The 24,180-nt window shown below is 41.0% G+C and overlaps 1 protein-coding gene across 5 annotated transcripts in view; it reads left to right on the forward strand.

The window, feature by feature from the left end:
• The window catches only part of stard13b (StAR-related lipid transfer (START) domain containing 13b), a 50,200-nt gene that overhangs the window by 16,461 nt on the left and 9,559 nt on the right, over positions 1-24,180 (forward strand). The window contains exons 1-2 of one of the 5 annotated variants that reach the window (XM_018665275.2): positions 2,367-2,799; positions 24,054-24,125. In XM_018665275.2, coding sequence (XP_018520791.1) covers positions 2,676-2,799; positions 24,054-24,125 — 196 coding nt within the window. In that variant the 5' untranslated portion in view covers positions 2,367-2,675. Of the gene's footprint in view, positions 1-2,366; positions 2,800-8,988; positions 9,293-21,046; positions 21,267-22,342; positions 22,736-24,053; positions 24,126-24,180 lie in introns of those variants that run through there. The other 4 variants (XM_018665274.2, XM_018665277.2, XM_018665278.2 and 1 more) reach the window with 4 other exon arrangements.

Genomic DNA, 24,180 nt, shown 5'->3' on the forward strand with positions numbered 1-24,180 from the left:
GCTGCGTTGACCTCTCTGGTGATTCGTGTCTAGAGAGGTCAGAACCTCGTTGCTGCGCTTCCTCCATCACTTTTACTCTTGAGGGCTGACAGGGACGGTATTGTCTGCCTGACCATTCCAGCCTTGTCAGTAACTGAGCCTAGAGACTGATACCTTGTTTACAACTCTGACATCTAATACACTCATTTATTATCCTGGTTTCAACTCATGTCATCCCAAGTCAGTCAGTTCATTATTAAGAAGATGGACAGATGAAGTTTTGAAGCTTTTTTGAATCTTCTATAGGAAGTGGAATAACTGTTATTATTTTTGAAATAAAGGGGAATATATTTGTTTTATATATGCTTGTTTTTGGTTTAATTCACACAATTATTGTGTTAACTTTGGACTCCCTGGTTCACACGACCACGCTGACCCTTCTTGAAAAGTCACAGGATCAAATGAAACAGGTTCTTGAGACAAGTGTGTATGGGTGTGTGTGTGTGTGTGTGTGTGTGTGTGTGTATTTTCTGTCCTCTGAGCTGCACTTTAGCCTGAGGTCTGAACAAGTGGGGCTGAAAATAGCAACATGCATAGCACTTGTGACCCACGCAGAACCCCCACCCCCCCCCACCAAAAAAAGCATCTATATTTTCTCACATATTCTTTGCCTTTGCAACTTATAACGGTGACAAATTCAGTTAGATCTAAATGCAGATGAAAAGCTGTCACACTCAGAGAATTATTTAGTTACTTCACTGTGAATGAACAGAAAGTTTTGATGTTTTGCTTCATAGGAAGGTTCAGTCTTTGATGTTTGTGCCGTTCTGTCTTTAGCGGAGAGTGGAGTCTTACACCTGGAAAATGTAGATGTTAGTGTTTTCATGTCAGATACAGTAAGATCAGAGCAGTTTTGGGGTCTTCCCCACTGCACATAGTTTCAGTTTCAGTTAGAGCAAATGGAAAACTGAGCCCTTCATTAATATTCTTCCCTCAGCTGCACGCTCCTCATGTATCTCACTATGTGACCTTGTAATAATGTGTAAATCACTCGTCCTCTCAGTGGCAAATGGGGTCTTTGTCCTTATTGAAATGAAGTAATGTTAGCTCAGCTTCATACAGAGAGGGCAGACTGAGGTCAGCGGAAGTTTGTTCATTTAAGAATCTGTCAATCTCCAGCCAGTCACTCTGTGTTAAGGCTGTGTGTTTATAGTGGTATTGGACCTGGTATTAACAGTAACCCCAGCTGGTGACCAAGAAATGAATACATCTGATATGATATCACCACTCTTAGGTCATGCACTGGCTGACTGGGCATTCAATAATAGGAGGAAATTCCTAAAATAATTATGGTACAATGATTACTAAAGATGCTGTCTAGCAGGCAGCAGCCTTATAGAAGAATAGTTTATTTTTCTTTTCAGTGTCTACAGCACAAGATATTGTGACAACAAAGGTAAATGGTGCTGAAACTGAGCTATGTTTCTCTTGAAGGGTTCATCTACTGTAACCTACCTAGGGAGAATTCACTGAACTCTCATTAAGCCTTAAAATAATAGACAACATCTTTGTCAAAATCCTAATAATAGCTGTATAATAGGTCCATTCCAATCAGAGATTTTAGGAGCATTCACAAAAATAAATAGGCCATACCAGCTGCAGTAAAAATAATACCCAGGACAAACCTTTACAATATCATTACAATTTAAAGTAAATTCTAACTGTATTATCTCAAGTGATATCATAGTAGATGTATCATCGATCACTAAAGGCACATAACCTTTACCTTTACACACACACACACACACACACACACACACACACACACACACACACATATATATATATATATATATATATATATAGATATATAGATAGATAGATAGATAGATAGATAGATATTTCTGAATAGAAACGATGTAGGTGAAGTGGTGGCAGTGGGAGATTGAATGATTTGCCGCTTGTGATGCCTTCAGGTGTTCTATGCGAAGCTCGGAATTGACTCGGACTGGACACGCGGTTTTTTAAAGTGTTACATTTTGTTCCAGTAATAGACTGAAGGCGAAAATGACGTAGCATCGTGCAGTGTTGTTTCCTATATCATAGCATTGTTACATTCAGTATTTCGCTGTAATCTACATTAACTGTAGTCTTTCAGTTTATACGCAGCAAACCATTTTCTAGTTTGAAGAACATAATGGAAGTGATTATGTAAGGGTCACTTCAACTGTCTGAAATTCGTTAGATACATTTAATGCGCTGTCAAGTCATTTAGTGGGTAGATTGCGCGTGCTGTGATGATAATTTCCATATTTCCCGCAGCACACGAAAGCATCAGGATGTGTAGCGCTCCCTGTGCGTGGATCCATTCACTCACACACACACACACACACAGACACACGTACACACACATCTGGTGTGAAGTGTGAAAGTCTGGCTTGGTGCTTTACTATCACTTTGTTACTTTTTCTTATTTTATTGAGTCCTGTTTCTAACCGAGAGGATTTTATTCTTTTTTTCCCCCCAACAAAATGTTGACAGTTTTGTTTGAAGACCGGGCACCAGAGACAGGTTTGCTGCTGCTGTAGTGGGAAAAACTTAAAACCGGGAACAGGAAAGGTGATTTTCTGTCGCTAGACTTAAACGTAACGGGTTTGAGTGGGATTTTATTATTATGTGCGAGAGGAGGATTTGCGATGACATCTAAAAGAAACTCAGCGAGACTGAAGCTCCGGCGGTCTTTCAGTGAGCAGCTGCGGAGCTCCACATCCAAAGCCTGGGATTTACTCTGGAAGAATGTCAGAGAGCGGAGAGTGGCAGGTCAGTAGCCCGCTACAGGCAGACCCTGTCCCGCTGAAAGAGAGCAGTGGAGGGTTAACCGCCACTGCAAAAACTCACAGTGGGTCAGCCTGTCTTATTATTGTAGAGTCCTTTTCATTTTCTGATGCCAGTAATGGGACTGACATAACTCATGGTGGGCATCAAGGATATTTTTAGGGGAAAAAAGAGATTGCATTGCGAAAATGGTATTAATATGTATTGGTATTGGTGGAGGTTCAGATGATAAAGTGTGAAAACACAGTTATCCTAAAATGGAAAGATAGTAAATGTGCATGCGGTCCAGTGCATTTTAAAAATGAAACTGTGACACCAAACTCTCATCAGATGTGCGCTGTAGAGTAGGCTTAGTAGACTGAAATCCCACCCATTATAACAGAGTCTGAACAAAGTAATCAACTCATAACCTTTTGCACACGTGTAGGGAAATCCTCAGCAATATTGTGGAGTGTTCTGTTCTAACGCCAACTTTATCCATTATAAATAACCATGTGCCTGGTAACACCGCAGGGTGGCGCTGATGAGCAGTTTTTACACTGAAATGGAAAGTAACCTGCATGAAAGATGAGTGAAATGGACAATGTTTGATCATTTTCCATTTGATCTGTAAAAGGCTCATATGACGCCTTAATCTATCTATCTATCTATCTATCTATCTATCTATCTATCTATCTATCTATTAAGCTAAGAACTGTTTTAATTTTCTGTATCATGTAGTGTGACAGCTTGCACAAGTAGTTTCCTAGCAATGCATCTCCAGTGAAATGGTCTATACATATTTGCTTTAACCTCTTAAAATGCACCTGTGCCTCTGGGATGAAAAGACATGTTATGTTGACTAGTATTGTGCAAACACACTGAACATTTGTTTTTAATTATATAGCATGTCAAGTCTCTTCAAGCTGACATTATGTGTATGAAATTCTGCACAAGAGATCTAGAATCATCCGTCTGATGCAGTCATGTAATGAAAAGAATTGCAGATTAAAATATTTAAATCACCGAAGGCAAGATATTGCTTCATGAAAGAGGTTAATGTCTAGTACAGCGACTCTGCCAAAGGCAGTGTCAATAGTGGAAGGCAGTAGTTTGTGCAGTAACCAAAGTCTAACACTAGGTGCAGTGAATTGACCACAGTAGCTCCTCATGTGGAAAAGCCTCATGGATTACAAAACTGTCTTCATCAGGAGAAGTTTAAGCACTGAAGTCATACAAATAGAGACCAGATGTTTCATGTGATATACTAGGACATATCTCATCTCACTGGGGTCCTCTCTGTGTTTAACAGGATTGAAAGCTGCTGGTCAACTTTCACACGAGGTTGTGTATTTTGTGCATGAAGTTTGATACATGCTTGCCTCAGCTGTGCAGGCTGCTGAGGCACGACACTGATGCAGCAGCTGAGTCCTGCGTTATCTGGACATTTGACACATTAATCTTGAATTCCCTTCCATATACAGTGTGTATCTCAGTGATGAGTGCCATGCATCTGGCAGTCTCTGCAGTCATGAGGCATTGAGCTGCTTACATACACACTGAACAATGAAGGGGACGCATTTAGACCAGGCTGATACAGATGACTGACTTGACAGATGGGCTGAAAGTGAATTGAATGTTACCGCTCTCTTTGTTCTTGGTTGCTACTATAGGTTTGCAGAGGTTTTTGTGCCCCTGTGTATTTGTAGATTATGTTGACCTGGAATGCATACCTAATGTATTATGTGGATCAGGCAGCAGAAAAAGAATTTTTCAAACCAGATTTTAGTGAAATCAGAGAGAGGAACCCTGGATTTATGTGAAAATTGGGGCAGGTGTAGTAAACCCCTTATTTTTAGTTCATCTGAGATGGATTTGGCCAGACATTAAGGAAATCCATGTATGTCAAATTACAGGAGCTGACCCATTTACAGCCAGTGATGGATGGCAGCTGTCTCAGAAAGTCAGTTTTCAGTGAAAGCTGTATTAAAGCATGACTCTGTCCTGGCGAAGGACACTCCACAGTAATTTTTTTTTTTTAAATTGAGAAAGAATTAGCTTCATGCCACCCATGTGTGATTAATAGGTGTTAATTACAGGTTACAGGTGCCAAATACTGATAAATGTGGGCTGTCATACTCTATCCAGATAAATATATATCAAAAAGCTATTTTTAATCACAGGGAGACATGCATGAAATCTTTTTCCACTTTAAGGGTTTGACTTTGAGTTGAGGCAATTGCTCTACTCTCACACACAAATGAAACTTCAGGATATTGCAAACCAGCTCAAAGTTGAGTATTTACACAAGAAATATTCAAACTGCAAGTTCTGCATATTCACCTCCTGATTTAATTGGTTTAGCAGTCTGGGGGTTTTGGGTAAATGGGTTTTATATAACATTCATTTTTAAAAGAAAAAACTCACCATTTTGCACAAAATATAGATACTTTTCATGAGGCTGGAATTATAACTGTTCAAAAAGACTATTTAAAGATGTTGGCCATGTTGGAATAAATAACATGGGAACTAAGATGGAAAAGTATTGATCAATGTTAGTGCAAGGCATGGCTTTTTGAACATATTTATTGAGACTGTGTGTGTTTCACTGCAGCATGGTCCATCCATTACAGCTCTTACAGGTGATTCGGTATTTGGTTTTGTACAAGCTGCAGCATGGTCTCGATGGTCTGAGAGACGTTGTTGTTAAATTCTCATTGCTTGTATGTGTCCATGTCTGACATGTTGTGCTTGAACATGATGCTGAAAACCAGAAGTCGCTCTCTGACTCCTCTGTAAAAATGTGTACATGTATGTTTATGTTTCACACATACAAAACAAAACAAAAAAATGGTTTACCATAAAGAAGAAATAATGAGAATTGTTCATGAACAATCAGCTAATCAGTGTGTTCCATAAAGCATGGAAAGTTGTGTTTTTTGGTATTCTTATCATCAGTCTTCAGACCCATCCCTCACTCAAATGGAAATATTGTCAGCTGCCACTGCAGCTCATTGTAGGTGATTTATGTCAGCTAACACAGCACAAACACACCTTTGACTGCATCTCTCCTTGAATTGTGACAGACTCTACTTCCTCAGAGCAGATCTTTTTAGAATAAATTAATAATATATGAGTGAGAAGCTTGAGTATCCTGGGACACACCAGTGTCTACTTGGGGAAACCCTGCCAGCTTCATGCAGCTCTTTGAGAGTGCTTATTTCAGAATATAAGATGAAGGTGAATAATTTTGCCTGCAGTCTTGCTAAAAGAGTTGGCTCTGATTCACAGTTTTAGTGGGTTGAAAACTTTGCAGTTTAGCACCCACTACCACATTAAATAGCACTATGATGGGATTCCCCCACCCATTAAAAGGGCTTCTCAGCTGCTTCGGGTTACCTGAATAGCAGCTCAAGTGGTCTCGTGGTATTAAAGTGCAGTTTACTCCCAGACCTGAGCTCAGAATTCAGACATTTGGTGGCTCATGAGGTGGAAATCTTCAGTCACACTGGGGCTATTCTTAAGCCTTAACCACAGGAAACATAGCCACACCAGAGCCAGGAGTGCCCAGTGCAGATTACATGTGTCTGCTGGTGAATCAAACCACATCAGAACAGTGTCTAAACCCCACTCAGCTGCCTCCCTACTCATCATTTGTGGGGCCCCAAGCTTCAGCTCCATGACTCAGAATATAAGTTTCCCTTTTTTAATTGCACCTGGCTAGAGCTGAGTTTTGGAGCAGAGAATGGATGATGAGTACAGTAAATGTCTGTATCATAGCTTTGGCTAAATTTGTCATCTCTCAATAATATTTACTGCTGTCATTGTGATGAACACTAAAATCCACTCTTGTCAAGCCGGCCGGCTTCTTACAGTAGTAAGGTATTTGTTTGTGTGTGTGTGTGTTTAATGTGAGTCTGGATTCCTGTTGCCATGCTGTATAGTAGTTGAGCTCTACAACCCAGACAGAGGCGTGTTGGAACAAGTTTGATAAGGGCTGGAGTCACTGCGCCTGACACACAACACTCCCACTAAGGACACACCACAGCCATTTCTTCATGGTATGCAGTACAAAGTTAAACACAAGGACATACACGAGCTCTTATAGCTCTTTCACAATCTCCCCTGAGGTACCCGAGCGCTGACAGAGACGAAAACACCATTAATCTCATTCATTATCTCATTTCATAGCAGTGGGTGATTGATTCCGTAATGCAATATGTGATGCATCTGGTGAATTTCTTCGTCTAGACGAGGAGGGAAGAATAAAACACAGAAACAGGTTCAGAGAGGTCATACTGTTGCCAGAAAGCTGCCACTCATTTTTGAATCTGACACCTTAAGAGATCCCTTTACATCATGAATGAACACAGGTGTTTGTGTGAGTAAAAAAAGTGAGTCAACGCCCGGTGAAATCATCCCAGTAGTGTCATGCCATCACCTCGTACCTTAAAAAAGCAACAATCACGTATTAAAATAGCTCCACCCGAGGGTGTAGGGATGGCTATTAAACCCAGCAGAAGTTTATGAAAACGTGCAGCAGGCCCTGAAGTGTGCCGCTGAATTGTGGTCTTTGTGAGCTTAAGCTAGGGTGGATTTTGCCAGCCAGGTAGAGGAACAGACAGGGGCTGTGTTTGACTTGGTCGCTTGCCCATTTTGTGTTCTACTCTCACATGTATGGCGCCATGCTTCCACTACACAGGCGAGTCTGTATGCTGAGGCCACAGACGGTCACAAGGAGAGTGGCAGGCGCCTTGATTGGCAATGGGTGGGTCTGCTCTTGCAGATGTGGACTTTACTTCAGGTGTGTGGAGACTTTTGTTCCGTGTTGTAAATCGGCCGATTAAAATTATTTTAAAATCAGAGTAGTTTTATTTTTCTATCAGAAATGATCATCCCAAATGATGTCAATTTTTCTTCATAATTTTCACATGTTGATAGTTTGATGCATGGGGGAAACTCTTTGGTTTTACTGCAAAATATTAAGGCATGTGTCTCAAATACAGAAGGTTTTGAGTATGTAGTGCTTTTATGCTGAAAAATTACAATATTATGTAAGAGCGCTGTTGGTGGAGGCTATTGCTCCCACACTACAATACACATAGGAAATGTATGTATGCTTGTACAGCTGAACAAAATAAATTGTGGATGGTGGTGAAACATGTCCTTAAAGTTAGAAAGTAAAAAAGTATTGAATTGACAGTGGTCCTGCAGCTCAATGTTTGTTTTAATGAAATTGTTTTACATTTTTTATTCAATGCAGTTGACAGGGATTTTGGCCATGGCTCATTTTTTAAAATTCTTCCAGCTACAACTTTATCCAAAGCCACAGTTTGATTGATGTCCATAAGCACACATCATATATTACTTCCTGTTGCTACAGCACACTGACTTCTCCTAACTGAAGGACTGTATGCTATAAACATTAATATATGGTGTTTATTACATATTATTAAGTTAGTTAGTTATAACTTTATACCAAGCCTCAGTTTGACGTCTGCTGGCAGCGCTATCATAGCACTTCCTGTTCGTGCAAAATGGAAAAGCACAGAGTCAGAGGAGGCTTTAATTCCTGTCACTGAACAGCCATTGGAGCTGAACAGATGACATGTTGGCGCCCGATCTCTCCTTCTGTGTTGAGTAGAGGGGGATCTAGGTCACTAGATGTATTCGAGCCAAAATTTCTTTTTCCCCTGTGGAGCTGACACTTGGAGGAGACCTGCTGAGAGGCCTTCCTGCGGCTGGAAGTAGGGGTTATGTGGTGGTGGTGGGGGGGTGGAAGGGTGTGCAGAAATTAGCATTCTCAAACCAAGAAAACAACTTCTCCCTCTCCCCCTCTCTCCTCTGTAGTTTCCTCTAAAATGGCACAGACTCACTCTCGCCCAGTAAACTTGGCACCTGTATGACCAGCAACAGCAGAGGAGTTGTTCTAGTGCAGGGCGGGTCCAAAAACCACTATTTTTGTAAGCCCTCCCACACCCAACTTTCTTCCACTTATTGCTCTCCTTACTCAGTTCATTGGCATTCCAATGGTATTTATATTTCCCTCCAGAGCAGGGGGAAGTTGACAAGCTTCACACAGACATTGGATTCAGCTCAGCAAGGTGGGCAGTACTCCCACTGCCTCCTCCCCATTGGCCCCTCTTTGGTCACATGACCTGAGGAAACAGACTGAAGTGTTGGCACTCCTCCCCCTAAGCTCTGGTCTGCCGTCCCTCCCGGCTCACTTTAGGCTTTTTGCGCCTGTATGTGAAGTTTTCTGCTGGGGGGAGAGTGTGTGGGATAGTGAGTATCAACCAGTGGCCAAGGGCTTGTTTGGGATACAGTGTTTCAGTTATGTTTCGGGAGCTCCAGGAGTCCACAGGAAGCGAGTGTCTGGGGAGTATGACTCCAGAGACTCAGGATATCTACCTGAGAATGGACCATCACCGCAGACGCTCAGGGTACAGGCTGGGCAGGATCATTGCCAGGCAGCAACTACTCAAGAAGATTGCTGGAGGTAGGAGAGTTTGGATAGAAGTGACAGTTCAGACTGTGAGAGTCTTCTGGTTAGACCTTTTTTTTTTAGCTTTGGCTTAAGAGCCAACTGTTAGGTACTCTGTTTAAATGAATACGTCTTCGTCATACTTGCAGGAATGCTAGGAGTAACAGCTAAGCAAGTTGGTAGTCAAAACATTTAGTGAATAAGATATGACACATAAGTATAAATATGAGAGTATAAAGGCAGGATGACCTGGTGGCAAGTGAGCAAGGGCATTGTTGTGTTTGTTCAGGATCAGATGATTACCTTTGTCAAATGTCAGTTCATATCTCTGTTTTTTTCCTTGTTCACTTGTTTCCAGATAAAGGTGTGATTCATGTGAGATAATCTTTAGAGGACAAATATAATGGTAACATAGGGTTCTGGGGTGTGTGTATGCGTGTGTGTGCATGTGTCACTGGAGACCTGACCTTCAGCCAATAAGTAGTCAAGGGTGCAGTGGTGGTAAATAATTAGTATTTGTTGAGTAAAACGAACACTGAGGTGAAAAGCTGTAGGATCAGTTATGTAAGAACAGATAAGATCACCAGTGTAAACAATATACATGCAATGAATGTCGAGCCTGACAGTTTTACAAGCCTTCAGCTCATTTGTGGACTGCTGTATATGGCTAGGAGAGCAATAGTGGTGCTTTTTTGTTCAGGGCCTGACCTCTCATTCAGCTTTCTCCAAGGTCTGTAACCTCTTGTCTTTGTATTTACCTGGAAATTTAAGGTCAGTCCCGGGAGGGGGCAGGGAATGCATAACAATAGAGAGGACAAAAGCGCAACTACGCTTGCTCCCTCCTGTAGGTGTGAGAGCCCTGATGCTGGATCCAAGAGTGGCTGCATTTCATAACAGAAAAGTCATCAGGAAGAAGATTCAGCTATCTGATGCCAACACACAGATTAGCTCTCCTCACAGTCACACAAACCACAGCATGAGTCAGATAATGTAGCCCCTTGTGTGGGCAAGATGTCCCATATCACCGCAGAGGACTGAGGCAACTCACGAGCCATGTTTTGTGATTATGTGAAGGATACATGTGAGTTTATTGTTGGATTGATGTGTTGAGGTATCCTGGAGCTGTGTGTATGTACACTTGTTTTCTGGGGGAAATCGTCATGATCTGATGTTTGCAGGCATGTGCAGTCATGCAACCTGGCATGTGTTTTCAGATTACAGATGTCTGATTCGACTGCAAACCAACAATTTAGGTCATCTGTGAAGTGGACAGAAAATATGTACGTTTGAAGTGGGTTTTCGGATTCTTTTATCTAAATCAAAAGTCATTTTTTTCACAGCTTTTATAGTCGTTTATAGTCTGACTTAGTAAATATAATATACTTCACTGCAGTCTGGGTGGATATTAACTTGCACAATTTGGCATTTCTGCTGTGATTTTAAACTGCTTTCAAAATGACCAATATAACATTAGTATAACAGTATAACATTAATACTGTTGTAGCTGTTTCAAGCTAAATACATGTATTAAAAGTCATAACATCAAATTTTGCAAATGCAAAAGCTGAATGTGTGGATGTGTTAAACCCTTCTTACAATCACTGACAGGAAACACAGTAAATGCTAACTTTCCAGTGAATGATTCAAACATAATATCAAGTAGTTTGTTTAAGTGAGTGAACACAACTTTCACTAATGCTCCTTAAACATGGCAGATAATACAGTTATCTCCATGGTAACTGTTTCTAAGAGCAGGTTTTTAAAACTGAAAACTGTGCGACGCTTAACATGTTTCACATCTTTTTCCATCTGCTGTTTCAAGTACAGTCATTACACAATCTTCTCGCCAAATTTTGGTAATTAAAGGTTTTTTTTTATCTGACTTGCCTTAAATGTCGTAATTGAGCAATTTTCTTCCAGTGCGGCAGTTTTTCTTCATTTTCCCCAGGAGAGCAGTGTTTAGCCCTGTACGGATCTTATTTCCTCTCATACTTAATGCCTCACCTTGTGTAATGCCTACCTGATTGAAATGTGAGAGATAATAGCATGGTAGAATTTTAAGGGACTGACTGCAGTGTGCGCAGAGCTGTAGGATTGATCTCCATGCGATGCAGTGGCTCCTGCATTCCAGCTGGCCGGCCCTGTTGACATAGCAGGTTGAAAGTGAATGGGGGCCATGGTGATGGGCAGAGTTACTCATGTATTGTTTCACCCCAAATTCCAGGGAAGCCTGTGGGGTCTTAGTCATGTTTCCGATTTGATGGCATTTCAAAGCCAGAGCTATGTGTGTGGGTTCTTGTTCAGTCCTCTATGATTAGCTACTGACAAAATACCGGGACAGACTGAAGATCTTATTGTCCAGAAACTCTGACCAGTATATCTCATCAGCATAGTCAGTGGATATAAATGTACAACTGTGTGAAATAAGACGGAAAGTAACAGACATTTGAGTGCTGCACAGTGGGGTTGTTGTGCAAGAGAAAGGGTCTGTTTTTATTGTGGAAAAAAATTGTGTCCTTCCCTGAAAATGTTTCTCAGATTTTGGAGGAATACTCCAGATTTCATCACTCTGGAAGGGCTACTGTGTTTCTTTAGCTCTTAGCTCTCTCCGCCTCGCTTCCTCCCTGCCCAGCCCATCTGGAGTCCAGATTCTCAGGATTTCTGTATCTGCTGTTGCTACACTCACATCATATAAAGAAACATTACAGTGCAATATATATCATGCTGTATGTGTCCAGTATACCTTTCATTCACACCTGTTTCGCTGGTTCTACATATGCCATCATTTGTGAGTCAGTCAATCAGTTTTTAATACCATCACAGAAAAAAAATTATTATCTTTGATTTATTTGCCCAAATGTTCAACAACTCGCTGTATTTTTAGCAACTACTTTTATGTTTGATCTTAATACAGCCGTTGTAACGAATACATATTTATATTATTTAGGTCTCATAAGGACATTGTTTGCATTGAAAATCTTAGCTGTGTTTTGTTACTGGATATGGAATTGTTGAGATGTTTACAGGGAATACATGGAATTTCTGTGGGGATTTCAGCAAATGTCAGAATATGAATGACTCATTTCATAATAATATGTCCATACATGCAGGGTATAGTTTAGAACTCATATTTATTGCATTAGATGATGGTTTTCAGATGTTTTTTCTTGTACAACAAGCTGGATTGTAGTGAAACCCAGATTATTCACAGATTATACTCCAGTATTTAAATTGTACTCATGGAAAAGTCCTAGGAACTTTATCTGGGCTTCGGCGGAAACCTCGAGCAGCTGAGAGCCACACCGTGACTAAAAGCTTCCTCGCTGACTGTGGCTGTTTGGTTTTTTTCCTCATTGAGGGGCTGTTGTGTTTCAGAAAATAAGCTCTGGCCAGTGTGACCCCTCAGCGGCCCTCCATGCCTTATTGACCTTGGTGCTGCCGTTGGGCTCTAACCCTAACCCTGGAAAGGTCATTAGTGCCTTCTGCCGTGGTTGAGGACGTTGTGCGTTTCTTGTCAAATGACACAAGTTATTGCGTGGCAGCTGTGTGCTCATCAGTGAATCTCTCTTGTGTCCTGGAGTTACAAAGCGTGTCTTTTATTTGGCTGTCATGGCTGAAAGGCTTGTGTCTTTCAGGTTAACGTGCGGTCAGTCACATTTGTTATTCTGCTGGCACGTATCAGTGTTTGTACTGTACATGCACAGTTCTAGCTGTATGCTCACTACTAGACATGTTTTTTATGCTTTACTCTATTATATTTAACTAGCAATATCTGTCTTGTAAACATCAACTGCTTTATTTCAAGTTTAAGAGAAGTTTAATGTCAAAGTTTTTATCCTCTGCAAAGTTTAAGTGAACATTATGAGCAGAGAGAAAGAGAAGCAGTTTTCAGAGCAGGATAATGTGTGTAACACTAACACACTTGTGGATTTTAAATGCTCAGCATAGAGAGGACGGGAACACTTCAGCTTGTTAAGAGGACAAGTAGATGTATAATTGATATAATTGTTAGAAACCGGCTCTGAGAAGGGGTTTGCATTGTTCTGTCTTTACGGTAAAAAGGCTCTTCAAGGTAAGGAATCTAGTTAGACTCTGCCCTCTCCCTCTCAAGACTCCTGTCTCCAAAGCACTGAATTATTCATCAGTGGTTTGCTACAACATGTGGTACATTGGATCAGTGAAAATCAGAGTGTGAAACAAATATAACTGCTCCTTCATTCATTTGGAGCTTTGATGATAAGTGATGATGTGGCCTTACGCATTGTTTACTTTGTTCACATGAGCCCAGATTATCTTTTATTCATGAACCTCTCAGCTGTAGATGTGATCGTTGTGCAGATTTTGTTTGCTACCTTCAGAGGACAGTAAATAATACTGACAGGGAGACAAAAGATATTTTGACAATGTGATTAACAGGTTGTCTACATCCAGCACTACAGTCATCACACTTGAAGTCATTGAATCAATGGCTTGTACTCTTGTTTCTTGCCTACTGGTGATTCTGTTGAATAGATACTAAATGCATAATTAAAGACTAAGAAATTAATATCACTAATGGCTGTGATATAGCTCAGTCAGAGCACTGCTGTGTCCTAGCTCCACACTTTTTTACTAATTCTAATCAAGTTAGAGTATATAGTGTGCTTACAATAGAAAAGCAACACTGTATCATAACATATTGGTATTGTAAGAATTTGTTTTGGTTGTTGTGATATTTTTTCATATCTCCTGCTTTGCTGTCTACAGCTCTGAGTGTTTCCTACTGTACACCCCACATTAGCTACTGCCTCTTAAGACAGCCGTAACCGTTGGTGATGTCTCACCCTGCTGATAAAGGACAAGTAAATGATTTGAAAATCCTGTAACGGCGGGAAACAAGCTGAGTCAGTCCAACCATCCTCCAGTTAAGGTCATATTTATAAAGCTCTAATGTTGGTTCCTACTTTCTACCTGTAGGTGGCAAACTGAGTTCAAGAAGAAAAGCTCTCTTGCATGTGAATCAATGTAGTTTCCACACAGAGTAGCTGACAGCTGCCACATGTGCAGGGCTAATCATTTACTAAGTTCAGATTTCAGAAATGCCTCAGCTGCACTGTAACAGGAACGGAAAGTCACATATTAACAGAGCCATGATGGAAAACTACTCTTGCTCTCAGGTCTTGTACATTCCACAGATGAAAAAATGCTAATTCGCTGGAAAGAAGCCTCATTAACCGACATAAAGCAAAGAGGGCCAAAACCTATTTAGTGTACTTATGCTCAATTCTTAGTCATAAGAAAAGTCATGTTGAAAGTATTGTCTGCATTTTGAGCTTCTGCAAATTTGTATTGGGTAAATGAAGCATGTAGAGATATTACAACTCTCAATTTATATTTACATTTTATTATTTATGTTTTGCAAAAGGATCCAGACATCCACATCTGCTCATAAGAGGAAAAAAAAGTATTGTGGAAATATCAAAAAGCAGTACAGATAACTGATATTTCAGGCTTCACTTCAAAGCACGTGACATTCTTGTAATTTCTACTCTAATATATTGGACAGTACTGTATCTATCAATCATCTGCATGTAAACCAGCAGTTTAGCACTTGGCTGCCCTCCTGTGGTGGAAGTGAGCAGTGCACGTCATTACTTGGAAAAACTGACAGAGGCACAAAGGCAGCATGCTTACAGACCACAGACATTCAGCTACTGTTGCTTCACTTTAAAGGCCTTTCAGCCAGGGGATGACTGTCTGGACACAGCCTGTCACATGGCATGACAAATGGCCCTGTATTTTCTATTAGTGCTGTTTGTGTGTGTGAAGGAGAGACTCTGTGAATGCTCTGATAAAACTGAGCAAACACTTAACTCTGCCCAGCATTCTGAGGAGCATTCTTGATAAGCTACACCTCACATCATCACACACAACAAAACGTGCTTACAGTATCATTATCTCTGCTGCGGCTCACAAGTCTCTTGCCTGAGTCCTGCGAGGCTCCTGAGGCAGTCTTGTGGCCGTTCACTTTGATGTCGTTAATTAGGACCAGCGTCCCTAAGGATGGCTCCATGCTTTTATTGTTGAGGTCCTGAGAGGGCTTTCTCACGGTAGGGGCCCTTGTTCTGACATTGGCCTCCTCTCTACCCTCTGACTCTCTGAGGCCATTCCCAGAGAAGGAGGGAACCCCACATAGTTCCCTCTGGGATCCAATCCAAATGAGAGGGAGGTGGACCTAATGGAGCTCTGACTTCAGAGTTTCTACTGGGTATTTTTCTTCTCCTCTTTTACTGTATCCTGTACTAGCCCCGGTCACGGTCACATCATGTGTTTACAGTATTTTCGTACTTATTAGCTTCTGGAGAACTTGAAGGAGCTTTCATTATGAGATGTTTGATTTGTGCGGGTGCCAGGACTTTCGGAACATGTGTTGATAACTTTCCAGTCAATCTTTTTCCATGTCTGAGTCAAGATTTCACGCCAGCTGGCTGACAATTCGTCGGTAATTCATAGTTATCCCTCTTTAGTTGTGTTACATGGCGCTCTCGGAAAAACCAAATTACAGTGTTTATATAGGCCATCAAAGGGATGCAAGAATTACAGCCACACAGCCGTATATTATGAGCGGGAAAACAGGGTGACATGGCAAGGCATGCAGCCTAATGAGCTTTACATTAAACAAGACATGTATAGACTTCAGATCAGGACACACTTGTACTTATGGCACATGTTTGTAGGACTATATAAAGATATAGTTGACTACATGGGACACTGTAGAGGCCAGTTGTAAGGGAGATGGCATAAGAAGGATGTTGAAAAGACACCTGAAAGAGCCCAGATCTGAGTCTTGCTGAGAGAGGGAGGAAGCCAGAGAAGAGGCAAGTGAGAAGGAGGAAGAGACAGAGCAGGATAGACAAGTCAAAGGGGATGTTAGTGGACAGAAAACTGAGCAGGGTAAAAGTTATACAGACCAAGAGTTAAATTCTCCCTTTCTGAACTCTCTGTCCAGGCCTTACATCTGGACATAGGGCAACACAGATGCCCACAGGTACAGTATACCTATATTACTGTGTGTATGCCTTTTAAGGGCTCACTTTAACAAAAAAAACAATATTTTAGTATGAGGACCAACAACATGATATAAGATATGGCTATAAATCACAATTTCTGAAAGAAGAAAACTGGTGAATATCATGACAGATAGCAAGCCCTTGATGTGTTATCTCTGTCCAGCCTGCACTATTCATAAAGAAATGTGTTATTTATTTATGTGTGGGTAGAGTGAGTAACTACAACTGGACATACTCAGCAAAGAGCAAGACTGGGTTGAAGGAATAGTCCATGGTTTTGTGGAGGTATGCCTGGATAAAACGAAGAAGGAAATCTCCAAAAGCCAAAGTTGATGTTTTTATCACCAAAGAAAGCAAAGCCTTTATAAAGGCCTCCAACATGGTTGTCAAAACACCTCAGCATGCGTGGGAACATGGCTGCTGTTCAGTGTCTGGAAGTGTTTAGCACATGCATCATGCCTTGGAAGTCGTTGCAGTATGTATTTGACAGAAAGCTCTTCTGATTGCTTTCTGCTCTGTGTGGAGCTGATGGCAGTAAAGCTGAGGTACTCGGGGATCTGGAAATTGCTGAGATGTCTCCTCCTTCCTAGAGGTTTGGGGTCAGAGGTCCTTTTTCTAGTAAAGGACACTTCTTTTCAAGCGTCTGCTGGAAGTCATGTGCCAAAGTATGCTATAGTGTGACCAAAGGGAAAGAAGTAGAACACCTGTCTGTGAAGCTGGAGAACACCCGACACTTCCCTTGGTTTTTTGCTGTTTGCTGAGTAGCCCCAGGGAATCGACATGTGGTTGTCAGAACATTTTCTCAAAACTGAGTGAATGTGAGACACTGTAACGAGTTGGATGAAAACACTGCATAGCTAACGGTTTGAACTTTGAAGTCATGGCTTGTTCGGAGGCCACGCTGCCCAAACATCAGACCCCATTATTTGTCTTCTGGCTGTGACACTCAACTAGATCCAGTGGGCTGTCAGTTTTCAGTTTGGGTCTGGGATAATTTGTAAATCCTTCACTTGGATGGCTGTTTGTGATAGGATGAGACAACAACCCTCCAATAATCTTTCCCATGTCTCTCCCAGGTTGGTGCTTGGTGACACAGAGATCATATAATGTCTGTTTTTGGAAACAACTTGAAGTGATTTTCCATAGTTTAAAAAGGTTTACAACATCATGCGGACCCCACATGGTTTTAACAGTATAACCCCTTTTCAAGAGTGTTCTCAGGCAGCACTGTGTGAAAGAAATGAATCAGCTTTGGCTTTGCTGGTAACCAACACTGCACAGGAGTAAGGGTATGTGAATGAACGTCTAGGTATTTAGATTTTGTCACTGCATTGTATAATCATTAGTAACCTGTAAATGCTGTAAAAGCTGTGACTGGTATTTCCAGAGAGAGACAAAGAGAGACAAACAGAGAAGTAAAGAGAGAGAGAGAGAGAGAGAGAGAGAGAGTTGATGGGCTGTTACCCCTGAAGATGAAAGAACCTTCTCTCTGGGTGTCCTTCAGAGGTGAACGAGAGTGTTACCACAGCTGTGATGCTCTTGTTTAAATTCAATACAGGACCTCAAGAGAAAAACACAGGCCAGATGACTTTTGACCCAGCAGGCTTTGCCGATGGTCAACAACAGCAGCTCCCTAGCTGACATACCTATGTTATTTACTCTCAGAATCAATAAGCTCTTGCTGAGAGTGTGTGTGTATTTGCTGTGGAATGAAAGGTGGACCTCAGTCTTTCACCATTGGAGTCATTAAAAATACTGAGATTCATAAATCAGACTATGTTTATACTTAAAACAGTGATTCTATCTTTTAATGGGGAAGAAAAATAATTGAAGAGCATTTATACGTGCTGTGTTTTAAAAAATGGTCAGTAATGTTATAAAGTGACTCCTAGATTAGTTTTTGGACGTCTGTAAAACTCTGACCCTCGCAGGCTCAGAATGCTAATGCCTCCTTGGCAGTGGCTTTTCCTGGGCTGGCACAGTGTTTGTCCTCAAGTCCCCGTCCTCCAGGAGGAGGCATTGAGGTCTGCTTTGTGCATCTACTTGTTACTGGAGACCTGTGGTCCACTGAAAGGATCTCTCCGCAGGTCACTGTGGACCACAGGGCACAGGCTTGCTAGCTCATTTGTATTTGAGGAAATTTTGCTTTGGTGCCTTGGCAACGCAGCCTAGAGCTGATCATTTTAAACCTGCGTCCCATGTCGACTCAGGGATAACGACAGGTCCCCTGTGTGCCCCACGGGATCAAATGAGGGGGCTGGAAGTCTGTGGGTGATTCAACACAGGCTCTCTGTAATTACTTGGCCTGCGGAGCCAGCCAGTTCATGTGCCAATCACTGCATCAAGACTAAAGTCACATCCACAAAGGCACTGTGTTGTTACTCACCTTTAAGGACAGATGATCTCTTAGATTTGACTATTGTCCTTTGTCTCAACACCTTCCTGGTTTCCAAATGATGAGAATGCTGTGAACTGAAGATGTGTTGTGGTAATAGTGAGTGACACTACTGTTCTGCTGATGACTGTGGTGTATTGTGTCGAGTATGTTGTGACATGTAGAACTTTGTTAATTAAAACCTGCTCTTGAAAATAGGTCGACTATATTCCCACAACATAAGGCGAATTACAAGAGACAGTGAATTTATATTGTATTAATCTAGGATGTGCAGCATTTCCTTTAGAAGACCTGAACTGCTACCGATTAAGAGCAGATCTACGTCTCCTACAATCACATTGCTTACTCGGCCATCGTGTCCGTCTTTTAGCTACTGTTGGTAATTATTTGGGCTTCCTGTTTGCTCCCCCTGTGCACAGTTTCAAACTGTGAGACAGAAGGAAATGTTAGGCTAATTTGGGCATGAGACATCAGATGTTGTGGTTTTTTGGGCAGACTAGAAGAGGGGCAGTGTGTTTCCCCTTGGCTGTCTGTCTAGTCTTACTTTTACAGTAAGGCTGACTGCTCACTGTGAGTGGGTGTCTGTATACAATTAGCATCATAAAGGGGAAGAGAGGCCTCTCCTCCATTCCTCTCAGCGTGATGACACCTCTCCACCAGCCAGCCCACTACTGGAATTTTTTTTTCCATATTACTGGCTCTCTGTCTCCAGGTGTTTTTGATAAAGACAGTCTCAGTGCTCAGTTACAGTCTGTGTGTTTTTTGACTGATATATTTGGCTGCTTCGTCTGGCTGATTCATTCAGCTGTCTCTGCAGTAATGCAGTATGGGGGAGGAACGGACAAACACATCTGTAAGAGTCCACACAGTTAATACATATAAATTTAAGCAGTTTATTTTAGAGCGCTTTTAAATCTCTGATATATACAGAGAGTACTACTGCTAAATGGTTGGTAAAGGTGACTAAAGTGGATTGCCTTACGTCATTCTCTCTGTGCTTGCAGCTTTATACCAAGTCCTGGCCCCAGTAGGTCAGAAGAGTAGTGTTTTACAAGAGGAAATGGCAGAAACGCCACAAAGTGAAGCAGGCACTGTAGAGGCGGGCTACATCTGGAATTCTGCTTACCCTATAGGAAATTAGGAACGGAAATGATGTCCTTACGTAATCACAGAGCCATAGCAAAACCCAGAAATATTGAGTGCTGGTCATTTCATCCACACATTTAAACTAATAGATTTTCCTTATGCAGCATATTTCTTGGGATCTCATCTTTTAAAATAAAAGTGCAAAACTGGGCTATTAAGTAGATAGAATTGGGAAAACATGACAGCAGGTTTGTGGATGAAAATAGATCTCTTCTTAAACAGATTGACTCCAGTTATTGCTGTATATGCCTTACCAAGGGGAACAGAGCTGTAGATTACTCTAATGTATTTACTTGGCAAAACCCATTCACTGTATTGTCTTGGATTTGATTTATGAGATTCTGTTTGCCCTAATATGCTTTTTTAAATCATATTTTTTTGTATTTTCTTATATTTGTACCATATTTTATAATTTGCATTATAATCATAAGCTTAGATAGAACTTGTTGCCTTTAGATGGATGTGATTTAAATAAGAAATACTTAGTCTTTGTTTTGTGTCAGGTGACACAGCAACACTGTCGGTGTCTCAGATGACACAGATCACACAATTCCTCTCATTCATTGATTTTACCTCAGACAAAGAGGCCGAGACAGAGGTGAAGCAGAATATATCATTCCAATGATGTTACTGCGGAGTCTTGTGAGCCGAGTGCCTCAGCATGATTCACTGCCGCTGATTGCTGACAGTTTATGTCATGGTTTTCCCCCGACTTCAGCTGCCTACGTTTTTTCCATTTCATTGACCTACTGGAACAACATCTACACTCTGCAAAACCTCCCCTTTTGTTTGTTTAAATGAAACATTTCCCACATCAACTTTAATGCTTCTCAGATGGTATTTTTAAAGAATGTTAAAAAAAAAAAAAAAAAAACTGACATTCTGTCATCTGGCCAAAATGTCTGTGAACAAAGCAATATATCAGGAGGTGGTAGTAAATTCTTTACTTTTAAAAACAAACAACAACTTGAAATAAAAAATGAATCCCAGAATTCAGAGGAAATGCTCACTGTTTGGCTGCAGCTTAGATCTTTGCCAAAAATGTGCTGAGTGGGGTATAAAGAAGTTGTCTTGGGCAGAGCTGGGTAGGAGGGTTGGGCACAAGGGGCTGAAGGGGGGGGTGGGGGTGGGGGTAAACGTTAGGGAGCCTGCCACAGAAAGGGGTGGGTTGAAGGAGAGAATTAGTGTTGGGACAGGCACATGGTGGTTGGGGGTTGATGGAAAGAGAAAGGAGACAGAAGGAGCTGTGGGTCTGAGTTCAAACTGCAAGCTGTGTTCAGAGGGAGAGAGAGCAGGAATGTGGCTCGGCGTGGGAATGAAGATGCTCTGACATGTTGAGAGACACTCTTAAGTCTTGATGGATATATGAAACACTCTGGCTGTATAATGAAAATATCCCGTAAGTACACAATAATTTGTTAACGGAAATAAACTATGGTGTTACTAAGTTTGAGGATTTTGGAGAGTAGACATATCAAGGCTGTGCTTTAGTGATGATAGTGGTTTGTTTTCATTCACGATAAGCCTGAATGAATGAATCTGATATTTTGTTTGTTTTCAGAAAGAATGTTAATGGAAACAGATTACTGTTATGTCACATAGCTTTATGTTCTGTCAGACAGATGCAGCTCAGGACAAAACAAAGCATATTATAAAATCCTGGAAAGTTTTTACTTGTGTAGTTGGCAGTAAATATTTTGTGAAAGAGTGGAATGTGAATGATCCTTTAAAACTGTCATAATTTTGGCAAGGCTTGAGTCTGCTCAGCCCAAGGACGCTCAAAGTGTGCCATATCTTTTCCTGCAGCACATTGTTACATGTCATATCTCAGCAATGAGTTGCATAACCAGTGTTCTTGATAGTGAACATTGCATAAAGTGAATTATAAAGGAAGGAGTTGCCCTTGCCACAGATACTTAAATCGTACACAGCTTTTGACATTCTGGGCCATTGTGTTGCTGCCAAACTGGGTTTCATCTCTTTGTGGAACTGTAATTTTATACTGTACACAGTTTTAAAGCTGTGGGTTGTGGAGAGCAAACACAGGTTCTCATTCTTTGGCATGATGCCCGCCCAGCCTTTTATCCACAAGAGATTTCCTTAGAGAGAGGATGAGAGGACAGAATGTCTCGGTATCGTGTTACAGAATGCCAAACAGAGAGGAATTCCCAGCTCATGTTACTTGCTCCCAATGGTCCAACCTGCGGCTGTGGGACACAAGAGGACCTGGCAGCCCTCTCACTATGTGCTGCAGTTGAATAATACAGGTCTGATATTATCCACCTGGGAGGGAAGCCTAGATGAACAGAAAGCCTGTAGCTACTGGTGATACAGGTGGGAACAGACCAGAGAGGCTTCTGGCAGTGTACACATGTTGACTTAACTGCTGGCTAAGGGGGTAAACAGTAGACTTTTTTTGTCATCCAAGGACACAGGGAACTGTTAATATTTACTCAGTTGTTGGTCAGTCTGAAGACCAAAGTCACTTTTCATTGATTTTCCAGTGACACGGACGCTAAGTGAGTCCTGGATCAACAGCTCTGAAAAACAGGTGATAGCAGTATCTTCACTACCGGGCTACAGTCGCTGTAATTACACAGTATTGTGTGATGAATGACCGTGGTTCACGTTTCAGCCGTAGTGTGACGGGCACAGACAGGGGAGTGGAACTGAGACCTCAGATGTGTGATGGGAGAGCTGTTTGTTACCCGTGGGTGAAGCTTGTGTTTTTTTTTTTTTGGACGTGATGTTTATGCTCTTACAATTCTTTACATTGAGAAAAGCCAGCTAAACCACAGATGTGTGTATGGTAAAACTCAGCAGTTGGACATTTATCTGCTGTGTGGGTTTAAAGAAACACCGGAACTGGTAAGAATATTTTCATGTTAGATTGATAGAATAATTTATGTATCACAGAGGCAAAGTGATTTTTAATCCTCAATAATGTAGCTGTAGATTAACAGACTTTGGATAATTGATGAGAGAAATAATTTCATGTGTATTTTACTTTAGGATTCTTGAATTATTCAATAGTCAATAGTAAGTTATTGAATAGTCAATCATATAAATAATTTTTAAAAAGTCAAAAGATGACATTTTAACATTGTTTTTCTAGCTGTCTAAAACCCCCAAGATATGCAGTATATGATTGTACAAGAGTACAAAAACCAGCAAATATTCACAGCTGGGACCAGAACAGAAGCTGGAACCAGTAATTGTTTTGGCATTTGTTCTTTAAAATCTACTGAAACAATTTATAAGTTACAAATATTTTTTCAGTTTAATTTTCTATTGATTTAGTCTTTTCTTACAATAAAGACAAGGAATGGCACAGAAGACATTTTAGGTGAAAAACTCTGTCTTTTTGTTTGTTTGGTTGTTTTTTTTGGCATTTAGCTATTTATTAAATGTAATTCATTTTTTTTCTCAATGTAAAGCAGACTCCTCTTTATAGCACCAGTGTGTCATTTTTCACTCAAGTGATAAATGGCACCCACCTCTTTTAGCATTAATGGAAAGGTGCCAACGGTCTGTTTCCTCTCCTTGTCATCAGCGGCTCTAAAGCCTGCAGACGGCTCACTCTGTTGGTTTGCAGGACCAGTTTGTGATCCTGACTGCTGGGGTCAGGTGTTTATCAGAAAATCAGTGTATTTGTTTCCTTTTATTGAGATCAGTTTCAACCAGATATATAGTTTTGTATTTTCTTTTAATTTTGTTGTTGTCTTGAAATGTGTTACTTCTATTTAAACATGTGGTTACACAATCTATCTCTAGGCTCTATGCCACATATAGGGCTGTTGTTTTTTACCTTTTTTAAAAAACATTTTTGGTTGATTGGCATGATATGTTGTCTTTGAATTAAAAAGACAACAGATAATTATATAAGGTCCCATGTTGCTTCATGTGAGTGAGCTGGGATCCCTGCAGCCAGACAGACTGACCAGCAGGTTTATCACAACATCCATGCTATCACAGGATAATCAGACAGACATGGGGGGTTTCAGTTTCAGAATCACTCAGGTCTTTCTACTACAAAGTCTGTTGTGTCTGTAGAATACCAGGTGCAAAGGCTTTTTGCTGCTTTCGTTGATGCTGCAGTGTTTTTTCCCGAAATTACTATAATTTCATGTAGTCAAGTTTCACTTTTTATCTCCGTTCTTAAAGCGTACACTTTCTTGTATTTCAGAAATTGAAGCGAAAGAGGCGTGTGACTGGCTGAGGGCAGCAGGATTTCCCCAGTATGCTCAGCTCTTTGAAGGTAATAAAAGCACTCAGTACACTCCCACACACATTCATCACAAAGGAGGGAAATG

The sequence above is a fragment of the Lates calcarifer genome, linkage group LG21 (genome assembly GCF_001640805.2).
Source record: "Lates calcarifer isolate ASB-BC8 linkage group LG21, TLL_Latcal_v3, whole genome shotgun sequence".
Taxonomy (NCBI): domain Eukaryota; kingdom Metazoa; phylum Chordata; class Actinopteri; family Centropomidae; genus Lates; species Lates calcarifer.